Raw genomic sequence first — 26,348 nt, 5'->3', positions numbered from 1 at the left:
GGACAAATATTGTATGAGACCACTATTAGAAAAACTCATGAAAAGGTTTACACACAAAAAGATACCATCTTTGATGGTTATGAGGCAGGGGAGGTGTGGGAAGGGGAAAACACTAACTAGGCAATAGATAAGTGGTATCTCTGGTGAAGGATAAGACGGTACACAATACTGGGGAAGCCAGCACAACTTGTCCAAGGCAAGGTCATGGAAGCTTCACAGACACATCCAAACTCCCTGAGATCCAAATTACTGGGCTGAGGGCTGTGGGGGCCATAGTCTTCGGGAACGGCTAGCTCAATAGGCATAACATAGTGTATGATGAAAATACTCTATATTCTACTTTGGTGAGTAGCATCTGGGGTCTTAAAAGCTTGCAAGCAGGCATCAAGATACTCCACTGGTTTCACCCTGTCTGGAACAAAGGAGAACGAAGAAAACCAAGGACACAAGGGAAAGATTAGTTCAAAGGACTAATGGATCACAACTACCATAGCCTCCACCAGACTGAGTCCAGCACAACTAGATGGTGCCCAGCTAACACCATTGAGAGCTCTGACAGGGACCACGATAGAGAGTCCCAGACAGAGCTGGAGAAAAATGTGGAAAAAATTCTAACTCACAAAAAAAGACCAGACTTACCGGCCAGACAGAGACTGGAGAAACCCCGAGAGTATGGCCCCTGGACACACGTTTAGCTCGGTAATGAAGTCACTCCTGAGGTTCACTCTTCAGTCAAAGATTAGATAGGTCTATAAAACAAAATGAGACTAAAAGGGCACACTGGTCCATGGGCAAGGGCTAGAAGGTATGAGATGACAGGAAGCCTGGTAATACGTAACCAAGGTCAAGAAGGGAGAGTGTTGACATGTTGTGGGGCTAGTAACCAATGTCACAAAACAATATGTGTACTAATTGTTTAATGAGAAGCTAGTTTGTTCTGTAAACCTTAACTTAAAATAAAATAATAATTAAAAAAAGCCACTTTAAAATTAAAAGGAAACCCTATTCAAGTATTTGTCATTGAGTTAGCAGAGAAATTCAACATGCCATAAAGACACTGTCAAATGTAGTACTTGCTCTTCAATTTACAAGTAAGTGTTACAATTAATAGAGAAATGACTAACAAAAACTCATGATTTCTTTGGGTTTTGATCACACAATAACTGCCAAGAGATTGGTTATCAATCAGAAGACTGAAACACTGAATAAGAAGTGTGAATAGCTTAAATGGAAGCCCAAACATTTCCTGTGGAGTCACTATTCACGTTGCAATCCAGAATTCAATGACTTGTCATTCAACACAAAAACTGGACACCATATACTTCTGGACCATTCAATTCATCTAATGTATACAGGCATGTTAGCTTTCAAATACTGCAGTCTTTGTAAGTAGCAATGAGCTGACCAAACTGAACTTTCCCTCCACCTATTTAACTTAGGGTAGCTCGCCATGCTGGACCTCAGTTTCACAGAATGATCTTCTCACTCATTTTGTTCAGTTTCCAATGAGACCCATTATTTTAGTCATCACTAATCCAGGCACGTTCATAAAGTGGACCCAGAGTATGAGAACTGGCAGATGCTGAGCACTCATGGGCTCATCACGCTGAGACTCACTGGCCCACAGTATTTAGTCATGGGGATCAGACATACCAACATATAACTGTGGTTATGTGGTCTCATGAGTTCTATTGTCATTGGAGTATTACATCATCCTTAAGAGGCAGGTCAGTATTTTTCAGCACAAAATGCTTACCATTGTGAGAATTTCCACTGGCTCTTGAGGATTAGATGACAGACTTATGTCTGATACTCTTAAATCATCTCATTTTTTGACAAAAAAACTCTTTTATATGAAATCCGGTATTTAGGCCATGGCCACCTACAGGAAGAGAGTGAAAACATGGAAAGATGAGAAATACAGAAGTTTATGAGAACCTACTCTATGCCACCACCATCGACCTCCCAGTTTATTGTACTGTGGTGGCTTTTGTGTTGCTATGATGCTTGAAACTATCCCATCAGTACTTCAAATACCAGAAGAGTTACCCATGGTAGATAGGTTTCAGCAGAATTTCCAGATTAAGACAGAATAGGAAGCAAGGCCTGGTGCTCTAGGTCCAAAAATTAGCCAATGAAAAGCAAATCCCTGCAGAATGTTGTCCAATATAGTGCTTGAAGATGAGCCCCCTAGGTTGGAAGGCACTCGAAATACGACTGGAATAGAATAGAGCTGCCTCCTCAAAGTAGAATTGACCACTATGATGCAGACTGAGTAACACTTTTAGGACCCTCATTTCCTGATATGACCCAGCTCAAAATGAGAAGTAACAGCAGCAATCATCTATTAGTAATCAGAACATGGAATGTAATATTCTGTGTTAGCAAAATTTACAGTCATACACCACCAAGAATATCAAACTAGATTCAGCAGAGGACATGGAACAAGAGACATCATTGCGGTTGTCAGATGGATTTTGGCCAAAAAGCAGAGAGTGCCAGAAAGATGTTTACCTACGTTTTATCAACTACAAAAAAGCATTCAATTGTGTGGATCGTAACAAATTATGGATAACACTACCATAACAGGAATTCCAGGACAGTCAATTATGCTCATGTGGAAACTGCACACGGATTAATCAAGTGGCAGTTGTTTGAACAGAACAAAGGAATAACACGTGGTTCAAAAGTAAAAAAAAAAAAAAGCACAGCAGGATGTATCCTTTCACCTTAGTTATTCAATTCATATGATGACAAATAATCTGAGAAGCAGAATTATATGAAGAAGTATGTAACATCAGGATTGGAGGAAGACTTATATACAACCTGCAATATGCAACCAACACAAACATGCTCGCTGAAAATGAAAACGAATTGAAACACTTACTGATTCAGGTAAAAGATTAATGCTGTCAGTATGGATTACACCAGAATATGAATAAAACAAAAAACCGTAACAAACAACATCATGATAAATGGAGAAGATATTGAAGTTGTCAATGATTTCATTCAACTTGGATCAACAATCAACGTCCATGGAAGCAATGGTCATGACATCAAACAACATATTACACTGAGAAAATATGATGCAAAACACATTTTTTAAAAAAAAAAAAAAGCAAAGATGTCAGTTTGATGACTAAGGTATGTGTGACCCAAGACATGGTATTTTTTACTCACCTCATATGTATACGAAGGTGGAAAATGAAAAAAGATAGAATTGATATATTCAAATTGTGGTTTTGGTGAAGAATACTCAATGTAACAAGAGTGCATGCTCTCTTTACTTCTATTTGATATTCTATTAAGTCCTAACCAGAGCAATAAGAAAAAGAAATAAAAGATATCCAGATTGGAAAAGAGGAAGTAAAATTATCTCTACTTGTGGATGACATCATCCTACATAAATAAGACCCAAAAGAGTCTGCAAGAATAATTGTAGAGTTAGTAAAAAAAATTAGCAAAGTTACAGGGTAGAAGTTCAACAAACAAAAATCAGTTGGGTTTCTATACACCAGCAATGAGAAATCTGAAATGGAAATTACATTTACAATAGCATCTAACAATATAAAACACCTAGGAATTAATTTAACCAGGGAAGGGAAGGATTGACACAATGAAAATTATAAAACTGCTGAGAAAGATTAAAGAAAACTTAAATAAATGGAAAGATGTTAAGAAGTCAGTATCACAAAAATCTACATACAGATTCAATGTAAACCCTGATCAAAACTCCAACAGCCTAGTGTACAGAAATGGAAAAACCAACCCTAAACTTTATATGGAATGGTAAAAGGCCCTGAATAGCTAAGGCAATCTAACAAACTTGGAGGACAAGTACTACCTGATTTTTAAAAGATATTATATAGCTACTATAATCAAAACAGCCTGATACTGGTAAAAAAATACACACATAGTCAAATATCATTGAGAGCCCAGAAATAAACTTACACATTTAAGGCCAAATGAATTTTGGCAAAGGTGCTAAGTCCATTCAATGGGGAAAGAAGAGCCACTTCAGTAAATGGTATTGGGAAAACTGGATTTCCAGATGCACAAAAATGAAACAGGATCCATGCCTCCTACCATATTCAAAAACAAATTCAAAATGGATTAAGGACCTGAATGTGCAAATTAAAACCATAAAATCCTTAAAAGAAAATGCAAGGGCAAAGCTGTTGGGTCTAGCTTTTAATGTGTATCGTCTAATATAATAACAAAAGCACAAACAGCAAAAGACTAAATAAATAGGACTTTATAAAAATTAAAAAACTTTTGTTGATCAAAAGTCTTTACCAAAAAACTGAAAAAGGCAAGCGACTGACTGGGAAAATATCTTTGGAAAGCATCTATCTAATAAGAATCTAATAGCCAAAATATATATTAAACTTTGATGACTTAACAGCAAAAACACTAATGACCCAATAATAAAATGGACGAAGGACTTGCAAAGATGTTTCACCAAAGACAATATGCAAATTGGCCACCAAACACATGAAAAGATGCTCAATGTCATTAGCCATCAGAGAGATGCAAATCAAAACCACAATGAGATACCATTTCACTCCCACTAGGACGGCTAAGATCAAACAAAAATGTGGGAAAATTGGTACTCTTATCCATTGCTGGTAGAAGTGCAAAATGGTACAGCTGTTGTGGAAAACAGTGTGACAGTTCCTCAAAAAACTAAAAACAGAACTACCATATGACCCATCAATTCCACTTCTAGGTATACACACAAAAGACTTGAAAGCAGACTCAAAACAGATACTTGTACACCAGAGTTCACTGCAGCCCTATTCACAATGGCCAAAACATAGAAACAGTCTAAATGCCCATCAACAGACGAACGGATAAACAAAATGTGGTACATACATACAACGGAACAGTAGTCAGCCAATAAGAGAAAGGAAGTCTTGATACATGCTACAATATTGATGAAACTCGAAGACGTTATGCTGAGTGATGTAAGTCAATTACAAAAGGACAAACATTGCATGACCTCATTTATATAAAAAGACAAGAACAGGCAAATGTGTAGAGACTGAAGTTTAATAGTGGTAAATAGGGTGGGAATGAAGGGCAAAGGGCAATTATTGCTTACAGAGTACCGAGTTTAGGTTTACTGTGATGGAAAAATTGCATTGATTAAGGGTAGGGTTGCACAGCCAATTGTTGTAATTGCTGTCGATACACTGTATACATTTAAAAAGTTGAATTGGAGAAAGTTGTGGTGATATATTTACAACAGTTACAAAAAATAAAAACAAAAGTAACTGCTGAGGCTTCTAATGTACAACCAAATACCCAATGGGATCTGCTTCCTTTGTGTGGAGGTTTAGGGTCATGATTTCATGGGACATCCAAGTTAACTGGCCTATTAACGCATTTAGTGCTTTTATTCTACCCTGTAGTTTATCGAGTAGTGCCTGGGGTCTTAAAGACCTGCAAGCAGCCATCCAAGGCACAATTGGTCTCTATCACATGGAGCAATGGAGGAAGAAGAGTCAGGAATAGGAAGAAATGGATGTGTGACTGACTGTCCCCACGAAAAACTGCCCCCTTTGTTGAGAGACTAGAACAACTGGATGGTGCACGGCTACTATTACTGAACGTTTTGATCAGATTCCATAGAAGAACCCTGATTAAAAGGGGTAAAATAAAGAACAGAATTTCAAATTCTCATAGAATCAGTATTCTCTGGAGCCATGGAGACTGGGTGATTCCCAGAAACTATTGCACTGAGATAATCTTTAAATCTTAAACCAATAATATCCCCTGAAGTCTTCTTAAAACCAAATAGTTTTGCTTAACTAGTAAAGAATGTCTGCCTTAAGCATTATGCTTTTTTTAAGATGTATCTATATGGCATGAAAATGACTACAACTTTGAGAGATTAGATAAGAACCTTAGCGGGAAGTGAGTTTATGTTAATGGGGGAGGAATGATAGAAAAGGAGCGTGAGAATGGTAGCACAACTTGAAGAATGTCATCAATGTCACTGAATTGTACATGTAGAAACTGTTGAATTGGTGTATGTTTTGTTGTACATATTCTTAACAAAAATGAAATCAAGCATAAAAAACAGTGAAAATGAAAAAAGAACTACATATATTAATATGGATATATCTAAAAAATATAACATAAGTACAAAAAGCCAGCTGTAGAGAAATATGTAGAGTATGATGCCATATAGTTACAAATGAGAAAAATATCATGTTTTTTTTTTTTTTTTGTAGATATCTGAGTATATCATAAAAGTATAACATGCATGGAGATGATACAATTTCAGGATAGTGGTTATCTCTGAGAAATGAAATAGAGAAATTAAATAGGAAAGGGTACTTTAATGGTGTTTTTAATTATTATTTCTTAAAAAAGACATGCGCAAAAATGGAAAAATGTATTTTGAAGCAAGATGGTGGGTACCTGTGTATTCATTATACTTTATCCTTTTTGTATGTTTGAAATAAAAATATTAGATCAACGTAACAAAAAAAGTAGCAGTTTGAATTACATAACAACAAAAAACAATACTGAGTATACCATGGACTCCCAAAAGAATGAACCAATCTGTGGTAGATCAAATACAACCAGAATGATCCGTAGAACTGAAGATGGTTAAGACTTCAACTTGCTTAGTTTGGACACATCATCAGTTGTGATGGTTAAGATTGTGTGTCAACTTGGCTGGGCCCTGATTCTCAGTGTTTATATGTGATCACTCCCATGATGGGATCTGCTGTGAGTAGATAATTAGTTGATAGGGAGTTTCCTTGGAGGTGTGGTCTGCATCTGAATACAAGCAAATGTTCTGGCTTTTTGCCTACTCTGGATCCCGTGGCTGCCTCCTGTTCGTCTGACCTCTGGTTCTTAGGACTTGAGCTATCAGCTTCTCTGCTAATCTTGGGATTGGTCTATCTTCACAGCCTGTGAGCAAGAGCTCTGCCTTCTGACCTGCTGATTGATCTTAGGTTCACCATCTCCTGTGGCTATGTGCATTGGCAGAAACTTCTATCCTAATCCACAGGCTTGGGATGCTCCAGCCTCTACAATAGCGTGAACTGTTCCTTGAATATAAATCTCCTTTATTTATTTATTTTTTTATGTAGTCTACTGGTTTTGCTTCTCTAGAGAACCCAGCCTAAGACAGGAAAGATCACTTACTAGAGAACAGCCTCATGTTTGGTAAAGTAGACGGCCAACGCAATCCATCAATGAGATGGACTGACGCACTAGCTGCAAGATGGACTCAAAAACACCAGTGATCATGAAGATGGCATAGAGCTGGCCAACGTTTTGTTCTGTTATATGTAATGTAGCCAGAACTGGAGGTGACTGGTTAGCAGCTGGATCCCTGGTGGCAAAGTGCTTAAGAGCTTGGCTGCTAACCAAAAGGTCAGCAGTTTTGAATCCTCGGAAACCCTACGGGGCAGTTCTACCCTGCCTTGCGGTGTTGCTGTGAGTCGGAATCGACTTGACAGCAACAGGTTTACTTTTTTGGTGGGGAGAAACTAACAACAGCACAAGGTAATGATGCAACAGATCCCACTTACTCTTAACAAAGCCACACAGGCAGGACACACACGTGAAAGAACTATGGACATATGACTGTTAAGGTGAGGGAGTGTGCACAAAGGTCCAGCCAAACCCTGAACCCTCCCACGGTTAGGAACTTCCCACCCTCCGTCATGCTGTTCTGCACCAGCCACACTGCTAAGTTGCATTAGTTCAAGATCTCCACTCAGTGTTTCCAAAATTCGCTCTACCATGCTGGCGAGCCGTGACCTCTACATCCCTCTCATGCAGAATTCTCGTATGAGGCACTGTAAGGTAAGAGGTGAAAGGCAAAAATCCTGGAGACAAAGGAACAGAAGCCTCAAATGACTTATCAGATGCTCTTACCATCTGGACTAACAGACACTTTAAAAATTAGCTTCTTTACCACTGAAAATAAATAATACAAATAATCCTGGAAAAAGAAGTTTATTAAAGATTAGGCTGTTACCTCTGGAGTTCATTGTTTTGCTCCTTCCTGGAGAAGGAAGCTGCAACCAATGACAAAATCTGCAATCTGCTGGTAGGGTGGTGAGTTTCCATGCAGCAAAATTTCCTTCCCTTCCATATCACTTCTAATCTACAAAGCACAGGAGTAAACACAGAGGTATAGAGGAGATTAAGAAAGTTAAGAAACAAACTGTTACTATCAGAATGTTACAGGATAAGTCATTTATTCTAAGACCTTGGCTTCAAAGTATCCCTAGCCTGCCCTTCTGGCATTATTCATTAACTCAGATATCACTTTATTCATATAACAACTAAAAAATGTTTCATGCCATACATATTAAAAAAAATTAGTACTAAAAAAAAAAACCTGTCGCCAATGAGTTGACTCTGACTTACAGTGACCCTATAGGACAGAGTAGAACTGCCTCCATAGAGTTTTCAAGGAGTGCCTGGTGGATTCAAACTGCTGACCTTTTGGTTAGCTGCCACAGGGCTTCCAATTAGTACTAGCACCTAAATATCTACGAAATAGCTCCCACGGTCGAAGATAAAACAAGCAAACAACTTTTCCGATATTTATGACAAGTTAGCAAGGAAATTAAAATGCATCACGAAGACATTCCAATGAATAGAATCTACTTTTAATGTCTGCTAATGATTGAATTATGTCCCCTCAGAGTACTTCTTGAATTCCTAATCCCTGTACCAGTAAATATGGCGCTTTATGGAAAAAGGAAATTCTGTATTATGTTAATGAGGCCATGACTCATAATGGTGAGTCCTAAGGCTAATGACTTTTAAGTGATGTATTATAAAAAGAGCAGAATAGATAGACATGTGCACACACACACACACACACTCACAAACACACATAGGAGAAAAACATCTGTGAGAATCAACTACAAGCGAAGGAATGCCAGGAATTGCCAGCAATCCCCAGAAACTAGGTGAGAGCATCACAGAAGGGACAGACATGGCTGAGGCTCTGATTTGGACTTTTAGCTTCCAGAACTATAAGAAAATAAGTTAAGTTTTTTAATGCCCCCCATTTGTGGTATTCCTGTTACGGTGGCTCTAGGTAGCTAAGACACTGTCCATATATTTCTTTTAGTTAAAAGATAAATGATGAGTATTATTCATGTGCTGGTCTCCCATGCTTTTTTACTGTAAGTGCACGTATGCTCCAACCAATCGCTCAAAGAGCTGCCATTTAACTACAAAATAGGAAATTTACAAACCTCCATGTAATTTAATTCCTCTAATTATGCAAGCATATTAACTGTCTAAATACCACAGTACTTGTCGAAAGCACTGAACAAACTGAACTCGCCCCCCCGTATACTGGCTTAGAGAGGATCATTGTGCTGGACCTCAGCTTCACAGACGTGATTTTGTCACTCATTTTGTTAAGATTCCAACAAGATCATCATTGATCCAGGCACGTGTATAAGGGGGACTTAAGAGTCTGAGATAGTGGAGACACTGAGCACTCAGGGTGCATCACCCTGAGACTCACAGACTCACACTATTCAGTCATGGGGTCAAGACATCACAATGGGTGGCTGAGGCCTCATGGCTGACAGCACAGCCAGACTTTTATTTTCATTGGGCTAATAAGTGAATCCTAAGAGGGAATGACATTATTTCTAAGACAAAATGCTTACCAATGTAAGAATTCTCACTGGTCTTTGAGGACAGGATTACAGACTTTTCCCTAATATTCTCCTTCATGACAATTGCAGAGGGAACAAAAATAACTCTTTCATAGGAAACCCAGTGCTTGGGCCATGTTAACCTACAGGAAGAGGATAAAAATATAAAAAGATGAGAAATAAATACATTCCATGGTTAACTAGGCACAAGACTGTCAGGTTCACTAATGTGTATATACATTCAGCAGGGCAAATATTCTCTGTAAATTTCTGCTAGCCAATTTCACTAGTTAATCAGAGTGCTGGTGTGTCTTAAATTTCCAGTGGGATATAGGCCTTGTGTGCTATCCATTCACAATGAGACACTGTGTAAATGATCTGTGTAAATCAGGGCTTCAACTGCTTCGGATTTGAATGCTGAGAATTTTCATTTCCACCCAAATACACTGAATAAGAGTCTACATTTTAATGAGATACCCAGATGATTCTTACGTAGAGCAAATTTTGAGAATCACTGCTTTACTAGTGGTTCTCAGAATTGGTCCTTACTGGCAGGAACTAGTTAGAAATGCAAATTGTCAGCAGTGGTTTCAACTAGAAGAAACTGGTTTGAAGCCCTATTGTAAATTAAACATCAGATATATGTAACTCTCAAAGGTAATGCAATGATTGTGCAATCAGAAAAGCCATGATATGGGACAAAAGGACAACCACCTAAAAATGACTCCCACCACTTAAAATCTGGTTGAGCTCCAGAACGTGGCAATTTGCAGAGGCTGCATGGGGTTATGCCACTCAGTGCAGATACACTCATTTAGGCAGAACACTTGTGTGGTGCAATAATTATGATGTGTGACCAGGATTGTCAGGGAGTGTGCAGAAGGGCCCAGCCAAGCCCTGAGCCCTCCCATTATAAGGACCTTTCCTGCTCCCCTGTCAGGCTGACCTGCACCAACCAGGCTGCTGAGGACTCAGTAGCATTAGGTCAAAAGCCTCCTTCTCCAGATGCAAACTTCCTTCTGCCACGCTGATGAGGAATTCCCAATCCATTACTCTCCACTGGAAATTCCTGCATGAGGTACAATAAGGAAAGAAGAAAAAGGGGAAAATACTGAAAATGAAGGGAACAGAAGCCTCAGATGAATCACCAAAATATTAATGCTAACAACGTCTGGATTTGCAGGCTCTTCATAAATCCTATTATTGATTCCTTAAAAAAGGGGATAAAGATTAACAAAGGAAAATAGGAACCTATTAAAAATTGGGATGTCATTCTAGATTACACTATCTTATTCCTCCCTAGAAAGGGAACTGGTACCAGTAACAAAAGCAAGACTTCATATGAAATCCACTGAGGGCATATGAGCAGGGGCTGGTGGAATCCACATTAAGAAAAAAAATCCAAGAATTTGAAATTTAGTAATTGCAAGCACGTGCGCGCGCACACACACACATACACGCACACGTGATGCATGTGGCATCTCCTACATCCAGCACTCAAATACATACAAAATCACTCCCTGGTTGCCATCACAAAAAACAAACAATTCATTCAAACACTTGTCACTGAATTAGCAAGAAATTAAACATTCCATGAAGACATTATCACATGTAGTACCCACTCTTAAATTTAAAAGTAATTGTTAAAATTAATAAAGAAATGATGGGTAAAAACACACAGTTGCTTTGGGTTTTGAACATAGAAGCATACCACAATAGAACGATGGTGCCTTAGAATAAACCAACATAAATACGTGTGACTGGATCAAATGGAGACACAAACATTTTCCGCATGCCTCATTGCTTATGTGCTAGTCCTCAGTGCTTAATTACTCGGAGTGTATGTATGCGCCAGTCTCACACTTACAGAGATGTCCCGTAACCTTGAAATCAGGTACTCAAAGACCTCTGTGTAATTTTTTTTTTAATTGTACTTTAGATGAAGGTTTACAGAACAAACTAGTTTCTCATCAAACAGAACACACACTATTGTATGACGTTGGTTAACAAGCCCACGACATGCCAACTCTTCCTTCTCAACCCTGGGTTCCCTATTAACAGTTTTCCTGTTCCCTCCTGCCTTCCAGTACCTGCCCCAGGGCTGGTGTGCCCCTTTAGTCTTGTTTTGTTCCATGGACTTGTTCAATCTTAGACTGAAGTTTGAAGCTCAAGAGTGACCTCATTCTGAGCTGAAAGGGTGTCCAGGGACCATACTCTCCGGGTTTTTCTAGTCTCTCAGGTCAGCAAGTCTGGTCTTTGATTTGAGTTAGAATTTTATTCTACATTTTTCTCCAGCTCTGTCTGGGACCCTCTCTTGTGATCCCTGACAGAGACTTCAGTGATGGCAGCCAGGCACCATCTAGTTGTACTGGACTTAGTCTGGTGGAGGCTGTGGTAGACGTGGTCCACTGGTCCTTCGGACTAATCTTTCCCTTGTACAACCAAATACCTCATGAAATATGGTTTCTTGGTTTGGAGGTTTAGCATCATGCTTTCATGGGACATCCAAGTTAACTGGCCTAATACCACTTTTAGGGCCTCTGTTCTACCTCCTAGTTCAGTGCATAGTGCCTGGGTTCTTAAAAGCTTGCAGGTGGCCATGCGAGGCACAAAAATTGGTTTCTATTCAGCCGGAACAACATAGAAAGGAGAGTAAGAAATAGGAGGAAGACATAGAATGTGTAGTTAACGATCTCCCTGAACACCTGCCTCCTCTGTCACATGACCAGAAGAATGGGATGGTGCCAAGTTACCATTACGGAATATTTTGATCAAAGATTCCATTGAAAAATCCTGATCAAAAGGGGGCAAATGCAGACAGAATTTCAAATTCTTGTGGACTCCAGACTTCCTGGAGCCATGAAGGTTGGATGAACACCTTAAACATTTGATCTGAGATAATCTTTAAACCTTAAACCAAAAATATCCCCTGACGCCTTCATAAAAGCAAACAATAGTTTAGCTTAACTAGTAAAAAAAAAAAAAAAATCTGCTTTGACCATTATGTTCTGTTAAGTACTATCTGTATTAGACCAAACTGACAACAGCAGCTGGAAAGAGTAGATACTAACCTGGGGGATAGTGAATTTATGTTCATCGGGGAAGGAATAATTCAGAAAAGGAGGGTCGAAATGGTTATACAACTTGAAAAATGCAGTCAATGTCACTAAATTATACATGTAGAAACTGATGAATTGGTGTATGTTTTGCTGTGTATATTCTCAACAACAAAAAATAAAATTATATACACAAAATGTATTGCAATGGATTATGGAAGGCTCAGTGAAAATGTCAATTCTATCTAAATTGATGTACAGATACAATGCAATCCCAACGTTTTTAAATGAAATGGAAAAGGCTAATGAAGAACTTCATATAAAAGGAAAAAAAAAAAAAAGACCCAAAAGTCAAAGCAATCCTGAAAAAGAACAAAATAGGAAGCTCACAATTTCCAATATCAAAACATAACACACAGCCAGTGTAATCAAAACAACCTGGTGTTGGTTCAACAGCAGACACACAGACCAATGGAACAGAATATTCAGAAATAAATCCAGCCATCTACGGACAACTGATTTTCAACAAGTGGCAAAGTGCATTCAATGGGGCAGTCTTTAATAAATGGTGCTGGATGTCCACATGCAGAAAAACAAGAGAGAACCTATACCTCACACCATGTTCAAAAATTAACTCAAAATGGATCAAAGACCTAAATGTTAACCCAAAACTATAAAGTTCCTGAGAGAAAACGTAAGAAGAAAACCATGGACCTGATCTTTTGTAAAAATGTAACAAGTGCACAAATTGCAAGACCAAAACAGATAAATATGAAATTATCAAAATACATTAACAAAAGAGTAAAAAGGCAACCTACAGACTTGGAAAAAATCTTTGGAAATGACTCATCTGGTAACGTTCTAATCTCTAAAAGTTATAGAAAACTGTAACAACTCAACAGCAAGAAGACAAAGAAACCAATTACAAAATAGGAAAAGGACATGAACAGAAACTTCACAAAAGGGGACACTCACGTGGTGAACAAACACACATAAAGATGTTCACCATGATTAGCCATTAGTGAGACACAAATCAAAACTACCATGAGATACCATCTCACCCCTGGCTAATATGGCACTTGTTGAAGATGTGTAGAGATTACAACCCTAATCCATTCCTGGTTAGACTGTATCTTAGTCATCCAATGCTCCTTTAACAGAAATACCACAAGTGGATGGTTTTTACAAAGAGAAATTTATTTTCTCACAAACACAGTCTAGTAGACTACAAGACCAAATTCAGAGCATCAGCCCCAGGGGAAGCCTTTCTCTGTCGGCTCTGGAGGAAGGTCCTTCTCATTAATCTCCCCCTGGACTAGGAGTTTCTCCGCACAGGAACCCCAGGTCCAGAGGACACACTTGGCTCATGGTGCTGTGGTGGTGCAGGCCACACCCCAGGGAAACTCCCTTTATATTGGATCAGGGATGTGACCTGCTAAAGGTGTTACAATCCCACCCTAATCCTCTTTAACATAAAATTACAATCACACAATGGAGGACAACCACGCAATACTGGGAATCATGGCCTAACCAAGTTGACACATATTTGTGGGGGACATGATTCAATCCATGACAGACTGTAAAAGGGCACAACCACTGTGGAAAATGGTGCAGTGATTCCTCAAAAACTAGAAATAGAACTACCCTATGAACCAGCAATCCTACTCCTAGGTATTATGCAAAATACCTCCTACAGAACCAAAAGTAGTAACACGAACAGACATATGAATACCTATGTTCATTGCAGTTTTATTCACAATAGCAAAAAAGTGGAAACCAAGTGTCAATCAATGGAGAAATGGATAAGTAAAATGTTCATACGTACAACAGAATACTACACAACCATAAAGAAAAATGATGAGCCCACGAAATATATTAGTGCATGGATGGACCTGGATGGTATAATGCTTAGTGAAATAAGTCAAGAATGTGAGGACAAATATTGTATGATCTCTCTTTTATAAAAACACACACAAAAAACAAGAATACGTGCATATAAAGAGACTAATGTTCATTGTAGGTTATCAGAGAGAGGTGAGGGAACTGGGAGAAAGATGTTTTAAATCGTAGATACCTGTTATTTTTGGGAAAAGTGGCACCAAATGTGAGTGTAGTGAGTACTGCATGACCAAAATAAAAGATGTTGCTGAGCACTCAAAAGAAACTGATGCCGGTACTGAAGCATTTGATGTATGTAAGATGGCAAAAATTTAAACAGAAACCAAAGAACTAGTATAAAATCACATATGGGTAGGTACAGGAATATAGGTATATGGGTAGGTAGAGGTGTATACGTATCTGAAAACAGAAGTTTCTTTATGTATGTGTGGAGCCCTGGTTGCACACTGGCTAAGAGATCACCTCTAACCAAAAGGTCGGTAGGTTGAATCCACTGGCTGCTCCTTGGAATCCTGCTGGGCAGTTCTACTCTGTCCTACAGGGTCGCTAAGAGTCAGAATCAACTCGATGGCAACGGGTATGGTTTTGGTTTTTTACATGTATGTGTATACACAGATATGTGGGTGCAGACACAATTACAAATACTCCTCAGATGTAAGCAAACACCTTCTGAGGCTGGTTTTCTGGGTTTGAAGGTTTAAGTCTATAGATTCACGGGACAACTCAGTGAGTTGTCATAGTTCATGAAGTTCAAGTTTGGAATCCTAGTGAAGTGAGTAGCATCTGGAGCCTTAAAAAATCTTGTGAGTGACCATTTAAGATATAACTATTGGTCTCTAATCATCAGTAGCAAAAGTGTAACAAGGTAACCAAAATCTCAGAGAAGAAACAAATCTATAGGACTGACAGCCTACTAGATACATGGCTCCATCTATCCTGAAACCAGAAGAACTAGACGGTGCCTAGCTACCACCATTGACTGTTCTGACTGGGGTCGTAACAGATGGTCCCGGACAGGGAGCACAACACAGAGTTCCTGACAGAGCAGGAGAAAAGTGGTATGCAGAATTCAAACTTTAGTAAAAGGAGCAGACTTAAGGATCTGACTGAGACTAGAGAGACCCAGGAGACATGGCCTCCAGACTCTCTGTTAGCCCCAAACTAAAACTATTCCCAAAGCCAACTCCTCGCAGAAAGATTAGACTGGACTGTAAGATATTAAATGATACCTGTGAAGACTGTGTATCTTAGTGCAAGTAGATAATTTTTTTTTTTTGTTTACACGAGACTAAATGGGAAGCACCCGTCCAAAGGCGAGATGAGAAGGCAGAAACAAACAGGAGCTGGTTGAATGGGCATGGGAAATACAGGGTGGATAGAAGAAATATGCTATCACATAAGGAGACCAACTAGGATCACATAACAATGTGTTAGAAATTATTATATGAGAAACTAACTGGAATTTTAAGCTTAAAGCACAATAAAAGAAATTTTTGTAATGTAGAACAAAACTCAATTTTTTAAAAAAGACCAGACTAACTGGACCAATTAAGACCAGAGCACTCCCTGAGACTCTCGCCCTGAGATACTCTTTAAATCTAGAACTGAAACAATTCCTTGAGATCACCTTCTAGCGAAATACCAGAGTGGCACACGAATGAAAGGATACTAACCATGAGAATGGTGTTCTACAAAAAACCATGTGTAAGAGATCAAAAGGTCAAAATTTACTCTAAGGCTAAGATGAGAAGATATGGGGGAGGAAAACTAGAGTACTGCAGATAGAACAACAAGAACACAAAGAGAATGTTCACACATTACGACAAAAATAACTAATGTCACTGAACAAAGTGGGGTGTAAATTGCCAAATGGGAGCCTAACTGGCTATGTAAACTTTCACAAAAAAGAAAAAAAATTGTATAAAACTTTGTTTGCTTTGGCTGTTGAAGCCCTTTGATGTTCTATAATAAATTCCAAAAAAATGAATTACACCCACAACTGACAGGGTTCTGATAAAGGTAAGGTACAATGCTTCCCCTGCCAGTGGATTACCCAGATGCTACAAGCCTCATTGCTCAGACTTCCAGGACTAAGTGCACAGTTACTAAGTCATATATCGCTGTGCCAGAGAGGAGAGATAGAGCTGTGAAAAACACCTTCCCTGAAGAACCACAGAGGGAGAATGGGCAATGCAGACACGAATAAATGCTTCTAATAGAAATTTAACGATGGAAGGCAAGGGTATGCCAGTGGATCTCTTCAACACTCCACAAAGACAACAAGCGAACAAACACTGGGGAATATACACAGTAAGTCATTAAAGGTTGGAGGCCGACCTACAATCCACCTGTGCACACCTGAACGTTCCAATCCACGAGCTGTAGCTCAGACTCCTCACTACCAAACTGAAAAGCACAGAATCACCTACATCAAACTTAAGAAAAAAATCCTCTGCCAAACACATTTTAGGACACGTAAACACTTTTAGGAGCAATTCACCCTCTTTCCTGTTTCCCATGGCAAACAGTCGCCACAGCATGTTGCCAGAGCATAAACAAGGCAATGATTCAAAGCTATGCGACTGGATAGGTTTTGCGTGAAATGAGTATAGCTACGTGATCATCGCGTATCATTTTCAATTCTACACATCCTGGCAGACACTCGTGTTCCTCACCAAATGAAAATATGCATAAAGATCTCCCTAACTGCATGACATGAGACTCTAAGCATACCGATAACCTTTTCTTTCCCTGTAGTAGGGATAGGAAGCTAGGGGTTATGCCCAAAGGACAAAAGGCCAGCACACACCCATGCTGCGGGATCACCAGGCCTACACCGCCTAGACACTCACACATGTACTCATTTAATCTGTAAATCTGTAGCAAGCCTGCCCTCAAAGTGAGGCCAACCCACAAGGGAATCTGCTAAGAGTTTCAATAATGAGGCAGCACAGGACACCTCAACAATCACCTCACCACACAAAGATAGCACCCCACGCACGCCACACAACCACACTGCAGTCTAACCTCAAGTCCCAATTCTTTGTGACATACAATCCCAGAGCCAGATGGAGGGATACCAAGATCATCCTAAACTAGAATAACTGAAACAGCCAAATGTCAACGTATCATCCATCACTTCTCAAACAGATGAACTGCTTAAACCACAAAGACACCGGAACCAATGAAATGACTGACTCCCACAATTGAGGGGATTCCAATGAAGGTAAGGTATACTGTTTTCCCTGCCAGTGAATTTCCCAGAGACAGCTCACTGCCCTGACTTCCAGGACTAAGCACACTGACACCAAGTCACACATTCGCTGTGCCGGGGAGTGAGATAGGGTGGGACAGGGCTTCCATGAAAAACACCTGCCCCACAGAACCATGGAGGGAGAATGGGCAAAGTGGAGACACGAATGAATGTTTCCAGTCGGACTTTAATGATGGAAGGCATGCCTATCCCAATGGATCTCTTCAATGCTCCATAAAGACAAACAGCAAACTAACAACTCAGAAATATACACAGTAGGTTATTAAAGGAGGGAGGCCAAATTACACCCACTCATGAACATCCACACATTCCCATCCAGGAACTGTATCTCAAACTCCTCACTTCCAAGTTGAAAAGCACAGAAACACCTAAGACAATCTTATAAAAAGAAAAAAACAGAAACACCTAGGGCAACCTTAGGAAAAAAAATCCTCCGCCAAACACACTTTAGGACACTTAAACACTTTACAAACGATTCTCCCTCTTTACTCCTTCCCTTGGCCAATAGTTGCCAAGGCATGTTGCCATAGGACAGACAAGGCAATGATCTGAAACCATGTGACTGGATTGGTTCTTCGGTGAAATGAATACAGCTACATGACCATCACATATTGTTTTTCATTCTACTTGCACAATAAATAAACGTCAAAAGATCATCCTCATTGAATGACATGAGACTCTAAGCATTGCCTATAAGGCCCTCTTTCCTCATAGTAGGAACTAGCACCTAGAGGATATGCCTGAAGGACAGAAAAAAAAAAGCCAACAGACACCATGCTGCAGGATCATGGGACCTATGCTGCCTGCTCACTCACTCATTTGCTCATTCCACCTGTACACGTGTGGGCTACCTTGCCCTCAAAGGGGGGCCAATCCACCAGGGAATCTGCTACTCAATGAGGTGTAGGACTAGATGTCGTCCTATGTGCAAAACTGGGAACTTCCAGAAGTTCTGGCAGAATGTGGAGCCACAAAGGGGAGCCAATGAATGTTGTCCCTCATTCATGTATTGGCCAGTATAAGACAATGTGGACCTCAGGTCGACGAGCAAGACGGTAGGGGTTTTTCACTCATTTTGTTCAGATTTCCGAGGAATGTATATATGGATTTCATCATTGATCTAAGTACATTCTTAACCACTGAATTGGGCCAAGGCACTGAACGAACACAGGAGTCAATCCACTCAAGACATGAAACTCTGCATGCCTTTAGCGTATGAGAAGGAACAGGTCACTGTGGGTCTACTGAATCCACTTGAGAATTCTGGTCCATTACACCACGAATATACTGACCTGCTCTCGGCGATCCAATGCCTGTGTTCAGACCCAATACCACCATTAGTCCAATGACTCTCTCTCCACTCTGTAGGACTGAAATACAATCTGGAATTTCCTTTAATCCACTTGGCTTTCATTCCAGAAAATCTCCATCTAAAAAAAGTAAGAGGAAAGACAGGCACTTATGAGATTCATATGCAGGTACATTACAGGCAACAGTCATGAGGGATAGCCTGCAGCTATACTTCATTAGCGCTTAGTATGGATGGAGGCATGTGTGTACGTATCAGTGACATCATACACATATGTAGGTGTGCTTGTGCACACAAGTGTATTTAGAAGTTGCGCACCCCGCCTCCTTCTCTAATTTCTACCTTAAAATGAGTTTGACAGTGACACCTACGTTGTATCTTTGAAAGACATCAGAACTGAACTGCCCTTGATAAGACTCTTACGAGCAACCCAGAATATAGACACTGCAATAATATGCAGCACCCCTGGCAAATAGGACAAGATGCAAAAGCTGCCAGGCTTACAAGGTCAACCCTGATTCAAATTGGCCAACTGCGCATCATATTAATAAAAAATGCCCTATCTACAGAGGCAAAATCCTCAGCCAAGAGCTCAATTAGTAGGCACAGTATTGGAGGCTCAACTCTCCATCAGGGAGTTGGGCCCATTCCCATTTTACCTACCTGTTCACATTCTTTGAACTTTAATGCTGTGGCAGCACAGAAATGTTACCACTGACCTGACCACACGAAGGGAGGCCATACAACCATCCTGCAGTCTGACTTCAAATTCCAATTCCTCGTGACGCACAATCCCAAAGCCAAAAGGGGAAAAGCCAAGATGATCCTAAACTTGTGTAACTGAAACAGCTAGACATCAGCATATCACTCCTGAAACTACTGAGCTGCTTCAATCTAAAAGACACCGGAAACCAATGAGACGAATGATATCCACAACTGAGATGATTCCGATGAGGGTTAGGTACAATGTTTCCCCTACCAGTGAATTGCCCAGGCACTATAAGGCTCATTACCCTGACTTCCAGGACTAAGAACAATGTTACCAAACCATATATTCCCTGTGCCAGGGTGTGAGATAGGGGATCTGCAAAAAAAAAAAAAAAAAAACCTGCCCCGAAATCCACAGATGCAGAATGGGCAAACTAGCAACACAAATTAACGTTTCCAGTTGGACTTTAATGATGGAAGGTAAGCATATGCCAATGGATCTTTTCAAGGCTCCATAAAGACAAACACAAAGCTCACAACTTGGGAATATACATAATAGGTCATTAAAGATCGGAGGCCAAACTACACCCACTGGTACACATCTGCACATTCCCTTCCAGGAACTGTAACTCAGACTCCTTACTTCCAAACTGAAAAGCACAGAAACACCTAGACCACTGTTAGGAAAAAAATTCTCTGCCAAACACACTGTAGGACACTTAATGGAACTTGATGGCAATTCTCCTTCATTCTTCCAATGGCCAACAGCCAAGGAGGCATGTTGCAGTAGCATAGACAATGCAGTAATTTGAACCCATGTGACTGGATTAGTTCCAGACTGCAATGAGTGTAGGTACATGACCATCACATGCTGTTTTTCATTCTACACAACCTGACTGACAAGTTTTATTCACACATTAAAAAAATGCCAAAAGATCTTGCTAATTTTGTGACATGAGACTCTAAACGTAGCTTATGAGGCTTTCTTTCCTTGTAGTAGGGACTGGCAGTTAGAGGGTATGCACAAAGGACAAAAAAAGAAAATGCCAGCAGAGACCATGCTGAGGGATAACTGGGTGTCTTGGTTAACTAGTGCTGCTATAATAGAAATACCACAAATGGATGACTTTAACAAAGAGAAGTTTATTTCTTCGCAGTTAAGTAGACTAAAAGTCCAAATTCAGGGCATCAACTCCAGGGGAAGGCTCCTTCACTCTGTGGGCCTTCCCATTAGTCCACCCCCAGAATAGGAGCTTCTCCAGGCAGAGACCCTGAGTCCAAAGGAAGCGCTCTGATTCCAGCACTGCTTTCTTGGTGGTATGAAGACCCCAACTCTCTGCTTACTTCCCTTTCCTTTTATCTCTTGAGAAACCAAAGGTGGTGCAGACCACACCCCAGCGAAACTCCCTTTGCATGGGATCAGGGATGTGATCTAGTAAGGGTGTTATAATCCCACCCTAATTAAAATCACAGAATGGAGGACAACCACAGAATACTGGGAATCATAGCTAACCAAGTTAATACACACAGTTTTAGGGGACATAATTCAACCATGACACTGGGCCTATGCCATCTGGACACACACTTGTGTGCTCATTCAACCTATACTGGTGTTGCCTAGCTTACCCACAAAGTGAGCCAAACCACCAGGGAATCTGGTACCCAAAAAGATCTATAGGACTGGATATCGCCCTGTGCGCAAATCTGGGCACTTCCAGAAGTACTGGAGGAGTGTGGGGCCACGAAAGGGAGCCAGTGGATGTTGTTCCTCACTCATGTGTTAGCCAGAATCAATGTACTGGACCACAGGTCAATGAGCTAGACAATACAGGTTTTTCACTAGTTTTGTTCAGATTCCCAAGGAATGTATATGTGGAAGTCATCGTCAATTCAAAAACATTCATAACTACTGGATTGCTCAAGGTGTAGTCTGTCCTTTTGGTCAGCCAAAGGACTCAAAAGACCACGAGCAATATGGAACTCCAAGGCCAAGGCACTGAGAGAACAAAAGAGCCAATCCACTCAAGAGGTGAAACTGCACGGGCCATTAATGACATGAGAAGAAATATGTCACTTCAGGCCTATGGAATCCTAGTGAGAATACTGATCTGTTGTGGAACAAATATACTAACCTGCCCTGTGCGACCCAACGGATGCATTCGGAACCAACGCCTCCATTAGTCCAGAGAATCTCTCCCCTCTGGGGGACTGAAATGCAACCTGGAATTCCTTCAATCCACTCGGCTTTCATTCCAGAAAAACTCCATCTTGAAAACATAAGAGGAAAGAGAGGAATTCATGAGATCCATGTGCAGGTACAACACAGGCAACAACCACAAGGCCATTGGATTTCCAGTGGGACAGCCTGCAGCTATGTCTCATTGACTGAATATGGATGGAAGCATGCATGTTTCTTTGAGTGACATCATATACATATGTATGTGTGCTTGTGCACATGCATGTATTTAGAGAGCTACATAACACATTAACAAAGATCCGCTGCGGGCAATCATCTGGTCCAAAACTCAGCACGCATACACCTGAAGGGCAATGAGCTGCTACATGAATGTACCCGTCTTGACCACTTGTGGATATTAAAAAGTGCCCTGTGCCCTGGATAAATGACTTTCTTTGAAAGTACCCTGCATCTTTCTCAGCCTTCTACCTGAAAATGAGTTTGACAGTGACACCTATGTTATAGCTTTGGAAGACATCAGAACTGAACTGCCCCTGGACAGACACTGACAAGCACCTGAGAATAAATATACTTGGATAAAATGCAGCACCTCTAGCAAATAAGATAAGCAGCAGAAGCTGCCAGGCTTACAAGGTCAACCCTGATTTTATCTTCCTACTTGCTCACCATAGCTAATAAAAAATGCCTATCTAGGCGCAGGAACAATCCTCAGCCGAGAGCTCGATGAGTGGGCACAATATTGGGGGCTAAGGTCTCCAACAGGGAGTTGGGCAATTCCCTCTTTACTTGCCTTTTCACATTCTTTGAACTTCAACGCTATGGCAGTGCAGTACCCTCCACCGCTCACATCACCACACAAAGGTATCACCTCCATGCACACCACACAACCACCCTTCAGTCTAACCTCAAGTTCCAGTTCCTTGCGATGTACGATCCCAGAACCAAAAGGAAGAATATGAAGATCATCCTGACCTTGCATAACTGAAACAGCCAGACGTTAACATATCGTCTATTGCTAGTCAAACACCTGTACTGTTTCAACCACGGAGACACTAGAACCAATGTAATAAATGATACACACGACTGAGAGGATTATGATGAAGGTAAGGTACAATGCTTCCCCTGCCAGTGAACTCCCCAGACACTAACAGGGCTCACTGCCCTGACTTCCAGGACTAAGCACACTAATGCCAAGTCATATACTCACTGTGCCTGGGGGTGAGATATGGCTTCTGTGAAAAACACCTGTCCCAAGGAACTACGGAGAGAGAATGCACAAACTGAAGACATGAATGAATGTTTCTGGTTGGACTTTAATGATAGGAGGGAGCATAAGCCAATGGACCTCTTCAATGCTCTGTAAAGAAAAGCAGCAAGCAGACAACTCAGGAATATACACAGTAGGTCATTAAACGACAGAAGCCAAACTACACTGACCCGTGCACATCTGAACACTCCCTTCCAGAATCTGTATCTCAAATTCCTCACTTCTAAACTGGAAACCACAGAAACACTTTGGCCAAGCTCAGAAAAAAAACCTCTGTGAAAGACGCAGCAGGACACATTAACAGTTTACGAGCAATTCTCCCTCTTCTTCCCATGGCCAACAGTCGCCAAAGCATGTGGCCATAGCACAGACAGTCCATGATTCGAAACCATGTAACTGAATTGGTTCTTGTGTGAAACGAATGTAGCTACATGGCCATCACACACTGTTTTTCATTCCATACATCCGGAATGACACCCACACACTCACACAATAAAAAAAAAAAACACCAAAAGATCTTGCTAATTGCATGATGAGACTCTAATCATAGCCTCTGAGGCTCTTTCCTTGTAGTAGGGATGGGCATTTAGAGGGTATGCCTGAAGGACAAAAAAAGCCAGAAGAGTACAGCGTGGGATCACCAGGCCTACATGACCAATTCACTCACTCGTATGCTCATTCGACCTGCACCCATGTGGGCTCGCATACCCTCGAAGTTGGTCAATGCACCAGGGAATCTGGTACCCAATGAGGTGTGCAGGACTGGATGTTGCCCCGTGCACAAATCTGGGCACTTGCAGAAGTTCTGGCAGAGTGTGGCGCCATGAAGGGGAGCCAATGAACGTTATCCCTCACTGATGTATTGGCCAGAATCAGACAATGTAGTGAACCTCAGGTCGATGAGTGAGACAGTAGGAGTTTTTCACTCATTTTGTTCAGATTTCCAAGGAATGTATATGCGGAAGTCATCATCGATCGAAGTACACTCATAGCCACTGGATTGTTCAAGGTGTAGTTTGTCCTTTTGGTCAATCGATGAGCTCAAAAGACTGCCAGCAACATGGAGCTCCAAGGCCAAGGCACTGAGTGAACAGAGGAGCCAATCCACTCAAGAGGTGAAACTCTGCATGCCATTAATGACATGAGAAGAAATAGGTCACTTAGCAGATATGGAATTCTACTGGCAATACCGGTCTGTTCCAGCACAAATATACTAACCTGAGCTGGGTGATCCAGTGTATGTATTCAGACCCGACGTCACCATCACTCCAGTGACAATCTCTCTCCTCTGGGAGGATGAAACGGAACCTGGAATTTCCTTCAATCCACTTGGCTTTCATTCCAGAAAAATTCCAACTAAAAAATGTAAGAGGGAAGAGAGGCACTGATGAGATGCACATGCAGGGAACACACAGGCAATGATCACAAAGCCAGTGGTTTCCCGGTGGAAAAACTAGAGGCTATACCTCATTGACTTTGAATGTCGATAGAGGCATGCATGCATGTATGCATGACATCGTATACATATGTATGTGTGCTTATGCACGAGTATGTATTTAGAGAGCTCGGTAACACGGTGCCAGTGATCTGTTGGGGACAATCACCCATTCAAATACTTAGCACGCATACACCTGAAGGACAATGAGCTGCTACATAAATGTTCCGATCTTGACCCCTTGTGAATGGTAAAAGGTGCCTTGTGCCCTGGATAAATGGCTTTCTTTGAAAGCACCCCACCTCTTTCTCTACCTTCTACCTGAAAACGAGTTTGACAGTGCTAACTCTATCTGTGGAAAACATCGGAACTGACACTAAAAAGCACCCAGAATATACACACTGTGATAAAATGTGGCAGCTCTAGCAAACAGGACAAGAAGCAGAAGCTTCCAGGCTTACAAGATCAACCCTGACTCAAATCTGCCACTTGCTCATCATAACTAATAAAAATTCCCTACCTAGGCCCCAGTGCAATCCTCAGCTGAGAGCTCAACGGGCAGGCACATTACTGGGCGCTCAAGTCTCCATCAGGGAATTGGGCCCGTTCCCACATTCTTTGAGCTTCAATGTTGTGGCAGTACCGGACACTTCACCACTCACCTCACCATACAGAGGTATCACCTCCATGCAGGCCACACAACCACCTTTCAGTCTAACTTCAAATTCCAATTCCTTGCAGCGTACAATCCCAGAGCCAAAAGGAGAAAAGCCAAGATTATCCTAAACTTGAATAACTGCAACCGAAGAACTCAAATGTCCACAAGCAACTTGGAGCTCTGGGGCCCAGGCACTGAGCAAACAGAAACAATCCACTCAAAAGGTGAAAACTCCACATGCCCTTAATGACACGAGGAGAAATAGATCACTTCAGTCCAATGTAAACCTAGTGAAAATACCAGTCTGTTATGGCACAAATATACTGACCTGAACTGGGTGATCCAAGGCATGTATTCAGACCTCACATCACCATTAGTCCAGTGACTCTCTCCCCTCTATGAGACTGAAATACAACCTGGAATTTTTTTCTATCTACTTGGCTTTCATTCTAGAAAAACTCCATCTGAAAAATGTAAGAGGAAAGAGAGTTACTCATGATCCATACGCAGGGATCACACAGGCAACAATCACAAGGCTATTAGATTTCTGAGGGCTAGCCTGTGGCTATACTTCATTAACTTTCAACACGGATGGAGGCATGCATGTATGTACGAGTGACATCATACACATATGTATGTGTGCTTCCGCACACGTGTGGATTTAGCGAGCTACATAACATGGTACCAAGGATCCACTGGGGACAATCATTAGGTCAAAAACTAAGCATGTGTACACGTGAAGGGCAATGAGCTGCTACATAAACGTATCCATCTTGATGACTTGTGGATGCTAAAAGATGCCTTGTGCCCTGGATAAATGGCTTTCTTTGAAAGCATCCCACCTCTTTCTCTACCTTCTACCTTGAAAGGAGTTTGACAGCAACAC

General features: G+C 40.9%; 1 protein-coding gene, 3 non-coding genes and 1 pseudogene across 10 annotated transcripts in view; all 5 read right to left on the bottom strand.

Annotated features, from left to right (window-relative positions):
* The window catches only part of LOC126087670 (uncharacterized), a 332,855-nt gene that overhangs the window by 27,077 nt on the left and 279,430 nt on the right, over positions 1-26,348 (bottom strand). For 4 of the 7 annotated variants that reach the window (XR_007519816.1, XR_007519815.1, XR_007519819.1 and 1 more), the window contains exons 2-4: positions 8,009-8,137; positions 1,757-1,882; positions 640-749 (exon numbers count right to left, since the gene is read on the bottom strand). Coding sequence is in view for 2 of the 7 variants with exons in the window: in XM_049905227.1 (XP_049761184.1) it covers positions 8,133-8,137; positions 9,672-9,802; positions 10,606-10,728; positions 19,181-19,318; positions 22,038-22,172; positions 24,588-24,725; positions 25,791-25,813 (693 nt within the window). In the remaining 5 variants the exon portion in view is untranslated. Of the gene's footprint in view, positions 1-639; positions 750-1,151; positions 1,883-3,676; positions 4,083-8,008; positions 8,138-9,671; positions 9,803-10,605; positions 10,729-19,180; positions 19,319-22,037; positions 22,173-24,587; positions 24,726-25,790; positions 25,927-26,348 lie in introns of those variants that run through there. The other 3 variants (XM_049905227.1, XM_049905228.1, XR_007519818.1) reach the window with 3 other exon arrangements.
* Positions 1,456-1,537, bottom strand: LOC126057395 (uncharacterized; annotated as a pseudogene).
* Positions 18,919-19,010, bottom strand: LOC126057392 (small nucleolar RNA SNORD116). The gene has a single exon (XR_007512486.1). It is a non-coding gene; the product is annotated as a small nucleolar RNA SNORD116 (small nucleolar RNA).
* LOC126057394 (small nucleolar RNA SNORD116) lies at positions 21,706-21,797 on the bottom strand. Its single transcript, XR_007512488.1, has one exon. It is a non-coding gene; the product is annotated as a small nucleolar RNA SNORD116 (small nucleolar RNA).
* On the bottom strand, positions 24,256-24,347 carry LOC126057390 (small nucleolar RNA SNORD116). Its single transcript, XR_007512484.1, has one exon. It is a non-coding gene; the product is annotated as a small nucleolar RNA SNORD116 (small nucleolar RNA).

This window comes from Elephas maximus, chromosome 13 (assembly GCF_024166365.1).
Source record: "Elephas maximus indicus isolate mEleMax1 chromosome 13, mEleMax1 primary haplotype, whole genome shotgun sequence".
Lineage (NCBI taxonomy): Eukaryota > Metazoa > Chordata > Mammalia > Proboscidea > Elephantidae > Elephas > Elephas maximus.
This window is presented reverse-complemented; position numbering and strand designations above follow the sequence as displayed.